We start from the raw sequence: 17,907 nt of genomic DNA on the forward strand, positions 1-17,907 counted from the left end.
GGTTTGCTTGAAACAATGAGAGAATTAAGAGCAAGAGGCCAAGCTCCCCTAAATCACACCAAAAAGTTGATATCTGCTGTACCATGAATGAGCTATAAAATCAGCTTTGCTCAGTGAAGGTATCATGACGCATTGGATCAGCCATGGTACAAAGGTTGCTATATCATTTTTTTTTTTTTTTATTGTTGGCTGTTCAAAACATTACATAGTTCTTGATATATCATATTTCACAATTTGATTCAAGTGGGTTATGAGCTCCCATTTTTACCCCATATACAGATTGCAGAATCACATCAGTTACACATCCATTGATTTACATATTGCCATACTAGTGTCTGTTGTATTCTGCTGTCTTTCCTATCCTCTACTATCCCCCCTCCCCTCCCCTCCCCTCCCCTCCCCTCTTCTCTCTCTGCCCCCTTTACTGACATTCGTTTGTCCCCCTTGTATTATTTTTCCCCTTCCCCTCACTTCCTCTTGTATGTACTTTTGTGTACCTCTGAGGGTCTCCTTCCATTTCCATGCATTTTCCCTTCTCTCTCCCTTTCCCTCCCACCTCTCATCCCTGTTTAATGTTAATCTTCTTGTCATGCTCTTCGACCCTACTCTGTTCTTAGCTACTCTCCTTATATCAAAGAAGACATTTGACATTTGTTTTTTAGGGATTGGCTAGCTTCACTTAGCATAATCTGCTCTAATGCCATCCATTTCCCTGTAAATTCTATGATTTTGTCATTTTTTAATGCAGAGTAATACTCCATTGTGTATAAATGCCACATTTTTTTTATCCATTCATCCATTGAAGGGCATCTAGGTTGGTTCCACAGTCTAGCTATTGTGAATTGTGCTGCTATGAACATCGATGTAGCAGTGTCCCTGTAGCATGCTCTTTTTAGGTCTTTAGGGAATAGACCGAGAAGGGGAATAGCTGGGTCAAATGGTGGCTCCATTCCCAGCTTTCCAAGAAATCTCCATACTGCTTTCCAAATTGGCTGCACCAATTTGCAGTCCCACCAGCAATGTACAAGTGTACCCTTTTCCCCACATCCTCGCCAGCACTTGTTGTTGTTTGACTTCATAATGGCTGCCAATCTAACTGGAGTGAGATGGTATCTTAGGGTGGTTTTGATTTGCATTTCTCTGACTGCTAGAGATGGTGAGCATTTTTTCATGTACTTGTTGATTGACTGTATGTCCTCCTCTGAGAAGTGTCTGTTCAGGTCCTTGGCCCATTTGTTGATTGGGTTGTTTGTTCTCTTATTGTCTAATTTTTTGAGCTCTTTGTATACTCTGGATATTAGGGCTCTATCTGAAGTGTGAGGAGTAAAGATTTGTTCCCAGGTTGTAGGCTCTCTATTTACCTCTCTTATTGTATCTTTTGCTGAGAAAAAACTTTTTAGTTTGAGTAAGTCCCATTTGTTGATTCTAGTTATTAACTTTTGTGCTATGGGTGTCCTATTGAGGAATTTGGAGCCCGACCCCACCGACTGTAGATCGTAGCCAACTTTTTCTTCTATCAGACGGCGCGTCTCTGATTTGATATCAAGCTCCTTGATCCATTTTGAATTAACTTTTGTGCATGGCGAGAGAAAGGGATTCAGTTTCATTTTGTTGCATATGGATTTCCAGTTTTCCCAGCACCATTTGTTGAAGATGCTATCCTTCCTCCATTGCATGCTTTTAGACCCTTTATCAAATATAAGATAGTTGTAGTTTTGTGGATTGGTTTCTGTGTCCTCTATTCTGTACCATTGGTCCACCCGCCTGTTTTGGTACCAGTACCATGCTGTTTTTGTTACTATTGCTCTGTAGTATAGTTTGAAGTCTGGTATCGCTATACCGCCTGATTCACACTTCCTGCTTAGCATTGTTTTTGCTATTCTGGGTCTTTTATTTTTCCATATGAATTTCATGATTGCTTTCTCTATTTCTACAAGAAATGCCGTTGGGATTTTGATTGGCATTGCATTAAACCTATAGAGAACTTTTGGTAATATCGCCATTTTGATGATGTTAGTTCTGCCTATCCATGAACAGGGTATATTTTTCCATCTTCTAAGATCTTCTTCTATTTCTCTCTTTAGGGTTCTGTAGTTTTCATTGTATACGTCTTTCACCTCTTTTGTTAGGTTGATTCCTAAGTATTTTATTTTTTTTGAAGATATTGTGAATGGAGTGGTTGTCCTCATTTCCATTTCAGAGGATTTGTCGCTGATATACAGGAATGCCTTTGATTTATGCGTGTTGATTTTATATCCTGCCACTTTGCTGAATTCATTTATTAGCTCTAATAGTTTCTTTGTAGACCCTTTTGGGTCTGCTAGGTATAGAATCATGTCATCTGCAAATAGTGATAATTTAAGTTCTTCTTTTCCTATTTTGATGCCTTTAATTTCTTTCGTCTGTCTAATTGCTCTGGCCAGTGTTTCGAGAACTATGTTGAACAGAAGTGGTGAGAGAGGGCATCCCTGTCTTGTTCCAGATTTTAGAGGGAATGCCTTCAATTTTTCTCCATTCAGAATGATGCTAGCCTGAGGCTTAGCATAGATTGCTTTTACAATATTGAGGTATGTTCCTGTTATCCCTAGTTTTTCTAGAGTTTTGAACATAAAGGGATGCTGTACTTTGTCGAATGCTTTTTCCGCATCTATCGAGATGATCATATGGTTCTTATTTTTAAGTCTATTGATGTGGTGAATAACATTTATTGATTTCCTTATATTGAACCAGCCTTGCATCCCAGGGATGAATCCTACTTGATCATGGTGCACAATTTTTTTGATGTGCCTTTGTATCCGAGTGGCCAGAATTTTATTGAGGATTTTTGCATCTAGGTTCATTAGAGATATTGGTCTGTAGTTTTCTTTCTTTGAAGTGTCTTTGTCTGGTTTAGGTATCAGGGTGATGTTGGCCTCGTAGAATGAATTTGGAAGTTCTCCCTCTTTTTCTATTTCCCGAAGTAGCTTGAAAAGTATTGGTATTAGTTCCTCTTTAAAGGTTTTGTAAAACTCTGCTGTATACCCATCCGGTCCTGGGCTTTTCTTAGTTGGTAGTCTTTTGATGGTTTCTTCTATTTCCTCAATTGATATTGGTCTGTTTAGGTTGTCTATATCCTCCTGACTCAATCTGGGCAGATCATATGACTTAAGAAATTTATCTATGCCTTCACTATCTTCTAATTTATTGGAGTATAAGGATTCAAAATAATTTTTGATTATCTTCTGTATTTCTGAAGTGTCTGTTGTGATATTGCCTCTTTCATCCCGTATGTTAGTGATTTGAGTTCTCTCTCTTCTTTTCTTCGCTAGCATGGCTAAGGGTCTGTCGATTTTGTTTATTTTTTCAAAGAACCAACTTTTAGTTTTGTCAATTTTTTCAATTGTTTCTTTTGTTTCGATTTCATTGATTTCAGCTCTGATTTTAATTATTTCTTGCCTTCTACTTCTTTTGCTGTTGTTTTGCTCTTCTTTTTCTAGGATTTTGAGATGAAGTATGAGATCATTTATTTGTTGGTTTTTTCTTTTTTTAAGGAATGAACTCCAAGCAATGAATTTTCCTCTTAGAACTGCTTTCAATGTGTCCCATAGATTCCGATATGTTGTGTCTGTGTTTTCATTAATCTCTAAGAATTTTTTAATTTCCTCCTTGATGTCTTCTATAACCCATTGATCATTCAGTAACCTATTGTTCATTCTCCAAGTGATATATTCTTTTTCCTTCCTTCTTTTATCGTTGATTTTCAGTTCCATTCCATTATGATCAGATAGGATGCATGGTATTATCTCTACTCCTTTGTATTGTCTAAGAGTTTCCCTATGACATAATATATGATCTATTTTTGAGAAGGATCCATGTGCTGCTGAGAAAAAAGTGTAACTGTTTGATGTTGGGTGGTATATTCTATATATGTCAATTAAGTCTAGGTTATTAATTGTGTTATTGAGTTCTATAGTTTCCTTATTCAACTTTTGTTTGGAAGATCTGTCCAGTGGTGAGAGAGGTGTGTTGAAGTCTCCCATGATTATTGTATGGTGGTCTATTAGACTCTTGAACTTGAGAAGAGTTTGTTTGATGAACATAGCTGCACCATTGTTTGGGGCATATATATTTATGATTGTTATGTCTTGTTGGTGTATGGTTCCCTTGAGCAGTATGTAGTGTCCCTCTTTATCCCTTTTGATTAACTTTGGCTTAAAATCTATTTTATTTGATATGAGTATGGATACTCCTGCTTGTTTCCGAAGTCCATATGAGTGATATGATTTTTCCCAACCTTTCACCTTCAGCCTATGTATGTCTTTTCCTATCAAATGCGTCTCCTGTAGGCAGCATATTGTTGGGTCTTGTTTTGTGATCCATTCTACTAGCCTGTGTCTCTTGATTGGTGAGTTTAAGCCATTAACATTTAGGGTTATTATTGAGATATGGGTTGTTCTTCAAGCCATATTTGTTTATTTATGTTACTAAACATGGTTTGTTTTCCTCTTTGATTATTTTCCCCCCTTTAGTGTCCTACCTCCCACTGTTGGTTTTCATTGTTATTTTCCATTTCCTCTTCCTGTAATGTTTTGCCAAGGATGTTTTGAAGAGATGGTTTTCTAGCTGCAAATTCTTTTAACTTTTGTTTATCGTGGAAGGTTTTAATTTCATCTTCCATCCTGAAGCTTAATTTCGCTGGAAACACAATTCTTGGTTGGAACCCATTTTCTTTCAGTGTTTGAAATATGTTATTCCAGGATCTTCTAGCTTTCAGAGTCTGTGTTGAAAGATCAGCTGTTATCCTGATTGGCTTACCCCTAAATGTGATCTGCTTCCTTTCTCTTGTAGCTTTTAAAATTCTCTCCTTGTTCTGTATGTTGGGCATCTTCATTATAATGTGTCTAGGTGTGGGTCTCTTATGATTTTGCACATTCGGCGTCCTGTAGGCTTCTAGGATTTGGGGTTCTGTCTCATTCTTCAAGTCTGGGAAGTTTTCTCGAATTATTTCATTGAATAGATTGCTCATTCCTTTGGTTTGAAACTCTGTTCCTTCCTGTATCCCAATGACTCTTAAATTTGGTCTCTTGATGTTATCCCATATTTCTTGGATGTTCTGCTCATGGTTTCTTAACAGTCTTGCTGAGCTGTCTATGTTCTTTTCAAGTTGAAATACTTTATCTTCATTGTCTGATGTTCTGTCTTCTAAGTGTTCTACTCTGCTGGTAGTATTCTCAATTGAGTTTTTAAGTTGGCTTATTGCTTCCTGCATTTCTAGGATTTCTGTTTGTTTGTTTTTTATAACCTCTATTTCCCTGTATAGTTGATCTTTTGCTTCTTGGATTTGTTTATGTAATTCATTGTTGAAGTGATCTTTCATTGTCTGATTTTGCTGTCTGATGTCTTCCTTGAGACTCCAGATCATCTGAAGCATGTATATCCTGAATTCTTTATCTGACATTCCATCAGCTGCAGCTATTACCTCTTCTAAAGTTGAGTTGACCTGCAATGCTTGTGGTCCTTTCTTTCCTTGTCTCTTCATACTGTTCGCGTTCCTTTCTTCTTGGTGAAACTGTTGTGCTATTGAATTTTCCCCCTATATATTTATACTGGTCTTGTATAGTTGCAAAGTCTCCCTCGCAGGCACGGGCGGCGGCTCTGCCCCTCCGCCAATTGGGGCAATGTGCCTACCACGCCGGCAGGCCGCTGGGCCTGCTCTGCCAGTCGGTAGCAGGTCCGCCGTCCTTGCAGGCGCGGGCGGCGGCTCTGTCCCTCTGCGGGCCGCTAGGCTTGTTCTGTCGGTGGTCGCCGTTCTGCCTACTTTGCAGGCGCAGGCAGCGGCACTGCCCCTCTGCAGGCCTCTGGGGCTGTACTGCCAGTGGGTCGCAGGTCCGCCTACTTTGCAGGCGTGGGGGGGGGGGCGGCTCTACCCTTCCTCAGGCCACTGGGCCTGTTCTGTCTCTCGGTTGCAGGTCTGACCTGTTCTGATGGTGGTCTCAGTTCCGATTACCTTGCAGGCGCGGGCAGCAGGGGGCGGCTCTGCCTCTCAGCAGGCCGCTGCTCCTCTTCTGCCGGTGGGTCGCAGGCCCGCCTACCTTGCAGGAGTGATTGGAAGCTCTGTCCCGCCGCGGGCCACTGGGCCTTTTCTGTCAGTGGTCACCCTTCCCCTACCTGGCAGGCGAGGGGGGTGGGGGGCGGCTCTGCCCCTCAGCAGGCCGCTGGGCCTGCTCTGTGTTTGGTCCCAGTTCCCTCTACTATGCCGGCGCAGGGGGAGGGGGCGGCTCAGCCTCTCAGCAGGCGGCTGCTCCTCTTCTGCCGGTGGGTCGCAGTCCCGCCTACCTTGCAGGAGTGATTGGAAGCTCTGTTCCGCCGCGGGCCACTGGGCCTTTTCTGTCTGTGGTCACCCTTCCCCTACCTGGCAGGCGAGGGGGGTGGGGGGCGGCTCTGCCCCTCAGCAGGCCGCTGGGCCCGCTCTGTGTTTGGTCCCAGTTCCCTCTACTATGCCGGCGCAGGGGGAGGGGGCGGCTCAGCCTCTCAGCAGGCGGCTGCTCCTCTTCTGCCAGTGGGTCGCAGGCCCGCCTACCTTGCAGGAGTGATTGGAAGCTCTGTCCCGCCCTGGGCCACTGGGCCTTTTCTGTCGGTGGTCACCCTTCCCCTACCTGGCAGGCGAGGGGGGTGGGGGGCGGCTCTGCCCCTCAGCAGGCCGCTGGGCCTGCTCTGTGATTGGTCCCAGTTCCGTCTACTATGCCGGTGCAGGGGGAGGGGGCGGCTCAGCCTCTCAGCAGGCGGCTGCTCCTCTTCTGCCAGTGGGTCGCAGGCCCGCCTACCTTGCAGGAGTGATTGGAAGCTCTGTCCCGCCCTGGGCCACTGGGCCTTTTCTGTTGGTGGTCCCCCTTCCCCTACCTGGCAGGCGAGGGGGGTGGGGGGCGGCTCTGCCCCTCAGCAGGCCGCTGGGCCTGCTCTGTGCATGGTCACAGTTCCCTCTACTATGCTGGCGCAGGGGGAGGGGGCGGCTCAGCCTCTCAGCAGGCGGCTGCTCCTCTTCTGCCGGTGGGTCGCAGGCCTGCCTCCCTTGCAGGAGTGATTGGAAGCTCTGTCCCGCCCTGGGCCACTGGGCCTTTTCTGTCGGTGGTCACCCTTCCCCTACCTGGCAGGCGAGGGGGGTGGGGGGCGGCTCTGCCCCTCAGCAGGCTGCTGGGCCTGCTCTGTGTTTGGTCCCAGTTCTCTCTACTATGCCGGCGCAGGGGGAGGGGGCGGCTCAGCCTCTTAGCAGGCGACTGCTCCTCTTCTGCCGGTGGGTCGCAGGCCCGCCTACCTTGCAGGAGTGATTGGAAGCTCTGTCCCGCCCTGGGCCACTGGGCCTTTTCTGTCGGTGGTCACCCTTCCCCTACCTGGCAGGCGAGGGGGGTGGGGGGCGGCTCTGCCCCTCAGCAGGCCGCTGGGCCTGCTCTGTCTTTGGTCCCAGTTCCCTCTACTATGCTGGCGCAGGGGGAGGGGGCGGCTCAGCCTCTCAGCAGGCGGCTGCTCCTCTTCTCTTGCTATATCATTTTTAAAGTTACAGTTAATGATAATTTAACAGAAGAAGTTAAATAATCAGGAACTTTAGAGAATGGGAAGGTAACAAAGAGCATCCAGAGAACTGTCCAATCCAACCACTTACTAGGTGTAATGTTTTCTAAGAAGGATTACCTTTGGGAAAATTGGAGAAAATAATTTTTTGATCATTTTTCTTTATTATTGAAAAGAGACTTAGAATTTTACCCACCTGACTTCACCCAAGATGGATAAATGGTTATATGGCCAGAAACGGCTTCAGTTCCAGGGTTTACGTATCTCAGAATAATGTGAAACAAGGAGAGATTTGACTTCCCCACATCCAACATCACCCTTACTTCATTCTGAAAAAGACCAAAAAGCCATGAAGCACAGAAAACAGGTTAAAAGAAATGCTAGCCAACCAATGACTTCATTCTATTTGAGTTTCACTATTGAACTTATATACAACACACACACACACACACACACACACATTCACGCTCACTCAACAAGGACCAAGGAATTATATGGAAACAATCAAGCCTAACAATGAATTAAAATCACTTACAGTGACAGTATGCTCTCTCAGCCACTGAGATCCTCTTTTGACCTTTTTGTGATCAGGCAGACAGAGCGAAGGATTAGATGGACTAATTTAAGAAAGCCACAGTGATGAAGACAACCACCACTGGCTGGGAAAAATAAAAGGGCAGAAGAGAAGGAAAGGAAAGTGTATTATTTCACACACACCCCCATAAGAGACTACTCTAGGACCCATTTCACATCAAGAAAATCTAAATGGTCACAGAAGCCAATGGTGGCTGGGGAAAGGTTAAAGACCCCAAACACATTAGTGATAAAATCTGGATGTCACTAAACTATGACTATTATGTCTTATGAAGTTTTATCTCAAGCCCTTATCCAAGGAGAAATGTTGGATTTTCCACCTGAAGGAGGAGCCAGTGGGTTCCCAAGCCCTAGGGCTCGCACAATACTCTGAGCATTGCAGAACTCATGCAATTTTAATTTGGAAACATAGACATGTTCAGATTCACTGTGGTCTAAGGAAAGTTCATGAAGTGTAGAAAATCTCAAATCCGGTTCTTTTGGTCTCTTTCCCAGCATCTTTGGTTCCAATGCAGGGAAAATATGTTAAGTGAGAATCTGGTGACAACAGACTGACTTAGGGTAGGATCACTAGGATACTCCAGTACCCTAGATACTGGAGCTATGGAGCTACATGTGACCCACAGTCAGGAATACCTGATGGTCCTCAGAATTTGACTGTGTGCATCTTTCAGTGTTAGTTTCAAGTTGGGAGATAAATAGTCAAAGAGGTCACTCAAGGACACTACCAATGTCCTCTGACCAAAAAGACTCAGAAAAATCTATCCTTAGAAATTCATTTATTTGGGTCAACCAAACTTTTTTTCACCTGTGAGAGGGTCTACACCTTGATTGGGCTCTTGGTCAGTCATTGACATGCTACTCTGACTTTATAGAATCCAACATTTTTTGATAATGAAATAAGATCAGAGCATTAAGGAAACTGAATTTCTGTATTTGGGGAGAATGGGAAGAAAGTGAGATGTTCTAAGGTTCTAGGTGTTATTTGGGAAAGGCAGATTGGCTGGGGGGAATTTGACCAGGCAAAAAGCAGCATTAGAATCAGGAAAACTATGAGCCTATCTCAGTTTCTCTATGGAGTATTCTAGGCCTGAATCTTCTCAGGATAAGTGTTGAGCTACCATGGTCATCAGACTTCCTCTTATTGTGAATTTCTCCACCAAGACACAGCTCAAAGGGATCAACCTCCAAGAGAAATTCTGAGGTCAAAACTACTCAGTGACTCTACAGGATTTTTTTGTTGTAAATATTGCATACGGGTATAAAGGTAAACAACATATAATCATCCTTACTCTAATGTAAAGAAGGATGGATAAAATAGAAAAGAATGAAGCAAAGGAGAAGTAAGGGAAAGAATAATTAAATAGCACTAACTAAAACTCATCATTTATTTTTAGTTTCGATTCCCAGGGTAATTTGTAGTTTAAAAATAATCAATAAAAAATTAGTGACACTAACTGTGTTAGAATTATTTAAACTCACTTATTTTATTTTCACACAGTGGCTCTAAAGAAAACGTCCCTTGTGTGATAATATAGCTAATGTCATTTTAGAAACTTCCTTCTTCTTGTGAAAAGTGTACAGAGATGATCACCATTTTTCTTTCATTTCTTCATTTTCTGATTGGTGACCAAATGAAAGTAGCAATGACCTATGGAATCAGCTAAAACCTCACCTTACCCCAAACCCTAAGCCTAACCTTAATTGAGACTCCAACCCAGCCTCTGGAGAAAAAGAATCCTGGAATCCACAGCACTTTCAATGGCCCCTGGAGAGTGTTGCCACCCTGCCATGAAGCTGTGGCCTACTGGCTGCCTACCTGGACTGAGGTCATCTGGGCATATCCTCTCCAGCTAAACCCAGGAAATGCCAGGGGATCAAATCCAAACCGGAGGTCTCTTCCATTAGGTGCAGTGCCATCCTCAATCTCATACTTCATATGATGCAAATTTGGAAAATAGTAGTTATTTTCAGGCCTTTTAAAGGAATAAAATGTAGATACAGCAAGTTAGGTTCATTGACCATCTGAATATCCTTCACTCCAATAATTACTGCTAAATGAACTCCGCCAAGTTGACGAAGTGCATTAAATAAAGGCAAATGAGAGTGGACCCTCACTCTTTTATCTAAAATACTATTTTATTAATGAAAATAGTCACATAAATATCTATGTGCCAGGCCTTGTTGCTGTGCACCATACATAGATACAGTGGTGAACAGGATATAAAATGTTTCATATGCTAGTTTACAAGTCAAAGAAGTTTCTCTATGTACACTTTTGATCATTAGAATGAATTTTCTGATTGTTTTTTCTGAAACTATATTACAAGTAATGAGAATCTTGCATGACATCATCATATGGGTGGTGCTGATTAATTAAGGGTTTCCTTTAAAGAGTCCTGTTGTGACAGACACAGAGGAGGATCAAAAATATCCCAAGGCAAAGCTGGGAATGGAACCACCATTTGACCCAGCTATTGCCCTTCTTGGACTTTTCCCCGAAGACCTTAAAAGAGCGTACTACAGGGATACTGCTACATCGATGTTCATAGCAGCACAATTCACAATTGCTAGACTGTGGAACCAACCCAGATGCCCTTCAATAGATGAATGGATAAAAAAAATGTGGCATTTATACACCATGGAGTATTACGCAGCACTAAAAAATGACAAAATCATAGAATTTGCAGGGAAATGGATGGCACTAGAGCAGATTATGCTTAGTGAAGCTAGCCAATCCCTAAAAAACAAATACCAAATGTCTTCTTTGATATAATGAGAGCAACTAAGAACAGAGCAGGGAGGAAGAGCAGGAAGAAAAGATTAACATTAAACAGATAGATGAGGTGGGATGGAAAGGGAGAGAAAAGGGAAATTGCATGGTAATGGAGGGAGACCCTCATTGTTATACAAAATTACATATAAGAGGTTGTGAGGGGAATGGGAAAATAAACAAGGAGAGATATGAATTACAGTGGATGGGGTAGAGAGAGAAGATGGGAGGGGAGGGAGGGGGGATGGTAGAGGATAGGAAAGGTAGCAGAATACAACAGTTACTAATAGGGTATTATGTAAAAATGTGGATGTGTAACCGATGTGATTCTGCAATCTGTATTTGGGGTAAAATTGGGAGTTCATAACCAACTTGAATCTAATGTATGAAATATGATATGTCAAGAGCTTTATAATGTTTTTAACAACCAATAAAAAAAAATTAAAAAAAAAAAATATCCCAAGGCTGGCTTGGGGCTCAGCGGTAGCACACTTGCCTTGCATGTGTGAGGCACTGGGTTCGATTCTCAGCACCACATATAAATAAATAAAGGTCTATCAACAACTAAAAAATATTTTTAAAAAAATATCAATGCTGTGTGGCACTTCATAGCCAAACTACTTGAAGTTCTTTCAAATGATAAATTTTGCCAATCCAGTCACAAGCTAATAGCAGCTAGTGGTTTTAAAGCCATAAAAACCAATTATAATTAGTCAATTAGTCAAAGGAAAAAAATAAAAAGCTCTGATCCTCTATTTTAAGTAGAATTAGAAGCACTTGCTGGGCATGGTGGTGCATGCCTGTAATCTCAGCAACTAGGAAGGCTGAGGCAGGAGGATCACAAGTTCAAGGACAATCTCGCAATTTAGCAAAGCCCTAAGCAATTTTAGCATGACCCTGTCTCAAAATAAAAAATAACAAAGGCTGCAGATGCAGCTCAGTGGAAGAGTAACCCCAGGCTCAATCTCCTGTTCAAAAAAAAAAAAAGCGAGAAAGAAAGGGGGAAAAAAAAGGAATGCTTATATTTCTGAGGTGAATTTACAGAGATCCTTAAAAGTTTTCATATCCATTGACCCAATAATCTTATTTCAAGGTATCTATTCTAAAGAATGACTTTATATATACACTGTCAAAGGATTAATATTAAAATGTTTAAAACAGTGAAAACTTAGAAATGTGAATGTACAAAAAATTATGAAATAAGGATTTTATGAAATATATAACCATTAATATTTTGAGGACTATTTAATGCTAGAAGAAATATTTGTGATATTATGTGAAATTAACAGATTGATATACATATATATAACATGAAAAAATATAGCACTAAATTTCATTCATAAACAAAATCTAGAAAACATATACTAAAAGTACTAAAAGGGATTATCTCTGGGTGGTAGAATGAAAATTTTTCTTTGCCTTTTTACTATCATAAACATTAACTGTCTACAATCAAAATTTGTTAAATTTATTATAAAAATTATTTAGAAACAAAGTTAATGTTAATACTTTTCAAACTTACATACAAGCATAAAAATTCTCAGAAAAAAATCACAAACTAACATTTGGGAGAACATAATACAAAAGGTCACAAGATTTGCCAGGCAGGAGAAAAATCGATATGTCATATATGTGGGGATGACCACCCTTCATTTCAGTTGTCATTTACCACTATATCAAAGGACGTATTCTAAATTTCGAGGTGTGTACATATACATATGTGCATATGTGTGTATGTACAAATGCAAAATGTGAAAAATATATGCTAAAATGCAAAAGGTTGATATTTTTTCCCTGTGGGTGGGTAATTCAATTTTTATTTGGTTTCATTATATTATCCTGAAAATTAGCCAATCACCTACATAGATGGAAGAAGAAAAAAACATTTGCTAGAGTAGGGAAAAACTCATTTTGTAAACATAAGGGTAAAAAGGAGCAAAACAGAACACATTTACATTACAAAACTTCACAAATCGCTTCTGGTCCTTCACATGCCCCACTGGCTTCAGGAAAACAAATTTACAGATGTATTCTTTCTCCTGGACCTTCTACAAGGCCCAGGGGAGACAGCCAACCAGGAAGACTGAAAAAGCACAGCGTGGTGACCCTGACCTTTAGAATCCAAGTGTTGAAAACAATGAGATACAAATACTAGATACAAATCACTGTAACTACATACAAGATTTTTAAAATTAATCTGTCCGTGGTGCAATTAGTGAAGAAGGTGTCTGGTTTTCTGTGCAATTCCCAAAGTTTCCAGCACATGATTAAAAGTCAGAATGTTTACACTTAAATTTTCCCTCCCTCCACTGAGAAATGATTACAAATGGATCATGTTTTATATATATATATATATATATATATATATATAAAACATTTTATATTTGTGTGTGTGTGCATGCATGCATGTGTGTGTGTGTGTGTATCATCTATAAACAGCAGATGGGGTGACAATAAGCTGCTACTTGTAGGCCCCCACTGGGTCTCAATCTCCATGTTGCTTTGCTGCTCTTAGTTCATTTTAATTTACTTCTGCATGAGATGAAGCCCTCTTCCCCACTCTGGAATTTTTCTTACCCTCTGGTTGTGACATACCTGATCTCGCCACTCACTCCCTAATGACTCTGAGGGAGCAGCAGAAACTAAATGCCAGTGGTCCAGGAACCCGGGCATGTGCCATCTGCCCCTTATTCCCTCTCTCTCTCAAGAACTGGAGCTGGCTCTCTGCTTGGCTCCTCCATGCTATGACTTGTCCATAGGGGTTCACCCAGGTGAACGTACCCCATGCTTCCAGCTTCCTCATGCCCCCCTGTCCTTCTGCACCTGTCCACTTCGAATCTGGAAACTCTGACATGCAGGTGCTCCCTGGCTTACAAAATGGAACAGGTTTTATGGGCATCATTGTCTCCTATTTTACTTAACTCATAGACAAATATCCAGATTTTGAATTATATTGTACAGCTTCTTCATCTGCTGTTGATTTCTAGGACTCCTTCGCTCTTCGCTGGAGTGGCAGTACAGATGGAGAGGTCTTAGCTTCCCATCACATGAACACAGGAGGAAACCTCTGGAAGACTCACCTCTGGCACGCCTTCCCTACCACATGCTCTCGGCATTGGCATGCTCCAGAGTGCCCACTGCACACAGACGTGAGTGCCCCGCCAATGTCACACTGACACCCTGGAAGTCAGGAAACAGCTGTGGTTACCCACCATACCATCCCCATACTGAACACTTCCCTCCCTCTACAAGAAAGGAACACTAAAAATCTCAGGGTTACAGCACCGCCTCTCTTCCAATCACACCTTGTATCTGGCAGGGGTTTGAAATAGGCAGGAGTCTTCCTAGTGGCAATGGCCTGTCCCTCCAAAAGTCCGCTTCTAAGTTGGAGATGCATGACCCCAGGCCAGTTGGAACACAGATGCCCAATGTGAAGCTAGCGATAGACCAAGAGCTGAACTAGATTTGGAAACAGTACTGTTGTAAATAAGGTATAAACTAAGAAGGGGCCACGTGAGTCATTCAAGGGTAACCTTCAAAGGGCCAACTGTTGCTGTGATTTCGTTATTTAATACAACCCTATCTCCAAAAGTCTGGCTTTTCTGATAATACAAAGTACAGTTTTAAAGTCACTAAGTCTTGATGTTTTTTATAACATTAACAGATATCTTCCCATTCCAGGTATATTTCTTTTAATAGTGTACGATAGAAGAGAAGTGGAAACAGCCCCATTTGCAATTTATGACTAGTATCAACCAAATATTTGGCCCAATGCCCCAGAGTATTTAAGCACATCCCAGAAAATCAGCCTGAAGACAGCGAACACAGGAGAAAGGTTATTCTGACAATCTGTGTCCTTCGACGCTTTGCTCTGCTCAGGACACCCTGGATGTAGGTACTACCTTGACATCCAAAGTAATTTCTCTTTTCCAAAGCGAAATATCCGTCTTCACAAGTATCACAGGCATCACCGCTCACAAGGACCTTGCAGTGACAGTCACCGTCTCCCTGTAGAACAATGAGCCAGATGACAAAATTTGATACTGTTAACAGAATTCATCTTCAAGATTGAAAACTGGCTCGTTGTATAATAGGCACGCCTGGAGAAGTAAAAACACGCTCCCCAGGAACTCCTCAATCAATTGCTCCACATCCCATTGGTCTATGAAAACTGGCCCGCATTACCTGCCCACATTACCTGCCCACACTCTCCAACTCCACTCACTGTTCCTGCCTCATGGCACTGGCACTCTGTGGAGATAAGAAAGTGTCCTGAAACCAAGGGTCACTCAAAAGACAGCTCCCTGGCTCTGGGCACATTTCACTTCTGCAATACAACACTTTCAGGTAGACTTTCCTGCACCCTTCAGCATCGATACCAATTGCACTGTGAGGCCTAAAATTGGATGGCTTTCTGAGGCTAGCAGAACAGACCAACAAACATGATCCATCTAGGAAGATGGTTAGTTTATGGCTATTCCAAGACAAAACTGCAACATCATGGGATTTGAATGTCAAGGTCATTGTTGATGTACTTGCATGAAAATGTACTCTATTTAAAGACACTCACTTCAGCTGGTGCAGTGGTGCACACCTGTAATTCCCAGTTACTGTGGAGGCTGGAGCAGGAGGATCATAAATTCAAAGCCAGCCAGGGTAACATAGGGAGACCCCATCTCAAAAAAAGATATACAGCCGGGTGTGGTGGCACACGCCCGTAACCCCAGTAGCTTGGGACGCTGAGACAGGATCGCAAGTTCAAAGCCAGCCTCAGCAATTTAGTGAAGCCCTAAGCAACTTAGTGAGACCCTGTGACCCTGTCTCAGAATAAAAAATGTGTTAAAGGGCTGGGGATGTAGCTCAGCGATGAAGTGCCCCAGGTTCACTCCCCAGCACCAAAAAAAAAAAAAAAAACAGAGAGAGAGATTCAGGGCTGAGGATGTAGCTTGTGGTAATGCACTTGCCTAACAGATGTGAGGCCCTAGGTTAGATCCCTAACACTATAAAAAATAAAAAGAGAGAAATTTGCCTAATTTAGTACATTTAACCTGCTATGTTCAACTTGTTATCCTGGTTTCAATACATGTATAAAATTATAATAAAATTAAGCCAGAAAGAGTGAATCATAGAAACAAAGAGGTAAAAAAAATATTTATCAAGAAATTGCTGTTACAGACAATAAAATACATATGGAAACAGGATGAAAATCCCTCGCTGAGATTTTTGAAAATGACAGAAATTCTGCCAAAAGTGTCAGGGGAAGACATCAAACACTGCACAGTAGGGGTGCATAGGTGAATAATAAATCTATAAATCAGAACAAGGCACCGAATAACACACACACAAAATTACACAGGATTTTGGACAAATCAAATTGCTTCAATAAATGGCTTTTTGTGAGTTTATTTATTGAAACAGAGAAAATTAAGAGGAAGTTACAAAATAGGAAGTGATGGTGTATAAATACTTTACCTGAACATCCACTGGGATTTTCTCTGGCCAGATTCCAATATAATGGTTTGCAGATACTACAAGTAGGACTTTCCACATGAAGCTTGCATTGGCAATACCCCTTAAAATGCAAATCAAACTAACATTTGACATCTTGGAATTAAGACCTGTTTTTAAAACAGTGTTCTGGGTAAAGGCTTGTCACAGAAATACAATATGGCCATGAAAAGTAAATTAAGTGTTTCCAGGGGGAACAACAGCACTGGACTAATTTCAACAGTCTAATTGCTTTTTGTAAAGTTCATTTACTTGTTACACATATAATCCACATTTGCTATTAAAAAGAAATAGGGAAAGTACAGAGAGAAAAAAAATAAATGTCTTTCTTATAATATTCCCGGTGTCTGTTGATGCTGTTACCATGTGGAATACAAATTTACATGGAAACGAATCTGAATACGCATGATGCTTGGAATCAGTAAAGAATGGTATTTTACTAAGAACGTTTTTATAATATGTAAGATTCACTGCCTGGGGCTGGAGTTGTGGCTCAGTGGCAGAGCACTTGCCTCACACGTGTGAGGCACTGAGTTCAATCCTCAGCACCACATAAATAAATAAACAAAGTAAAGATATTGTGTCCAAGTATAATTATATATAACTATTATAACTATATATATAACTATAACTATAACTATAACTATATATATATATATAAAGATTCACTACCTGGCTTTAATACTGTCAAGCCTCATAATAAGAACGGCAAAGCATCTGTCCCTCTGTCCATCTAGTGCCTGAAATCACATCTCTAGGCCATGAGACCAAGAAGAGAGGTCATTTCTAAAGACCCTAGAAAACTTCAGAACACCACACTATGTGCTTAGAATAATAAAAAAAGAAATGGGGATTGCTTTGTGTACAGCCCATTTTATTTAATTTGTCCTTGGCTACTGAAGGAGCCTTGGCAGGACTCCATAGTGGCAACACCATCGGAGTATCTTACAGTAAAGGTTAAGCCCGAAGACTCCAGAATAAAAAATTTAATTAAACCATATTTGTTATTGGAGGAAAAAAAACACAAAATCATAGGCATTTTGAAAGAAAAAAAAAAACACCGACCTCTTTAAGCAACGTGTGCCTTATTTCAATTTAGTTTTAATTTCAGAAAGCTCCCACACGGTTAGTCTTGAGTAAGATTCAGAACAATAAGAGCTGCCAACTTTATACACATCCCCTACTTACCAAGCTGGAGTCGATGGTACCAGCTGGGTCACAAGCACCACTGGAACCTGTATATGATTTAGAGATGTTTTAAAAGTCTGACAGTTAATGGTTTCCATGTTTCAAGTTTTAAAAGTTCTGCTTCTTTTTAAAAATGGCACACCTGTATGTATGTTTTGATAAGTGCAAGGCAAAGGGAGTCTTCCTGAATAATCCTTCATGATCCTTAATCCCAAAGTGCCCCCTTTGTCACGGAACAACTCTATTCCTTGTCCACTAACAAAATTTCATTGCTACTTGATGAAACAAATTGAGGGGAA

The 17,907-nt window shown here is 41.3% G+C and overlaps 1 protein-coding gene across 1 annotated transcript in view; it reads right to left on the minus strand.

Moving 5' to 3' along the window:
• The window catches only part of Lama3 (laminin subunit alpha 3), a 247,818-nt gene that overhangs the window by 121,232 nt on the left and 108,679 nt on the right, over positions 1-17,907 (minus strand). Inside the window, exons 14-20 of the mRNA XM_071602850.1 lie at positions 17,609-17,655; positions 16,385-16,484; positions 15,111-15,163; positions 14,815-14,920; positions 13,993-14,092; positions 9,959-10,115; positions 7,742-7,874 (exon numbers count right to left, since the gene is read on the minus strand). Of these exons, the coding sequence (XP_071458951.1) occupies positions 7,742-7,874; positions 9,959-10,115; positions 13,993-14,092; positions 14,815-14,920; positions 15,111-15,163; positions 16,385-16,484; positions 17,609-17,655 (696 nt within the window). The remainder of the gene's footprint in view (positions 1-7,741; positions 7,875-9,958; positions 10,116-13,992; positions 14,093-14,814; positions 14,921-15,110; positions 15,164-16,384; positions 16,485-17,608; positions 17,656-17,907) is intronic.

The sequence above is a fragment of the Marmota flaviventris genome, chromosome 16 (genome assembly GCF_047511675.1).
Source record: "Marmota flaviventris isolate mMarFla1 chromosome 16, mMarFla1.hap1, whole genome shotgun sequence".
Taxonomy (NCBI): domain Eukaryota; kingdom Metazoa; phylum Chordata; class Mammalia; order Rodentia; family Sciuridae; genus Marmota; species Marmota flaviventris.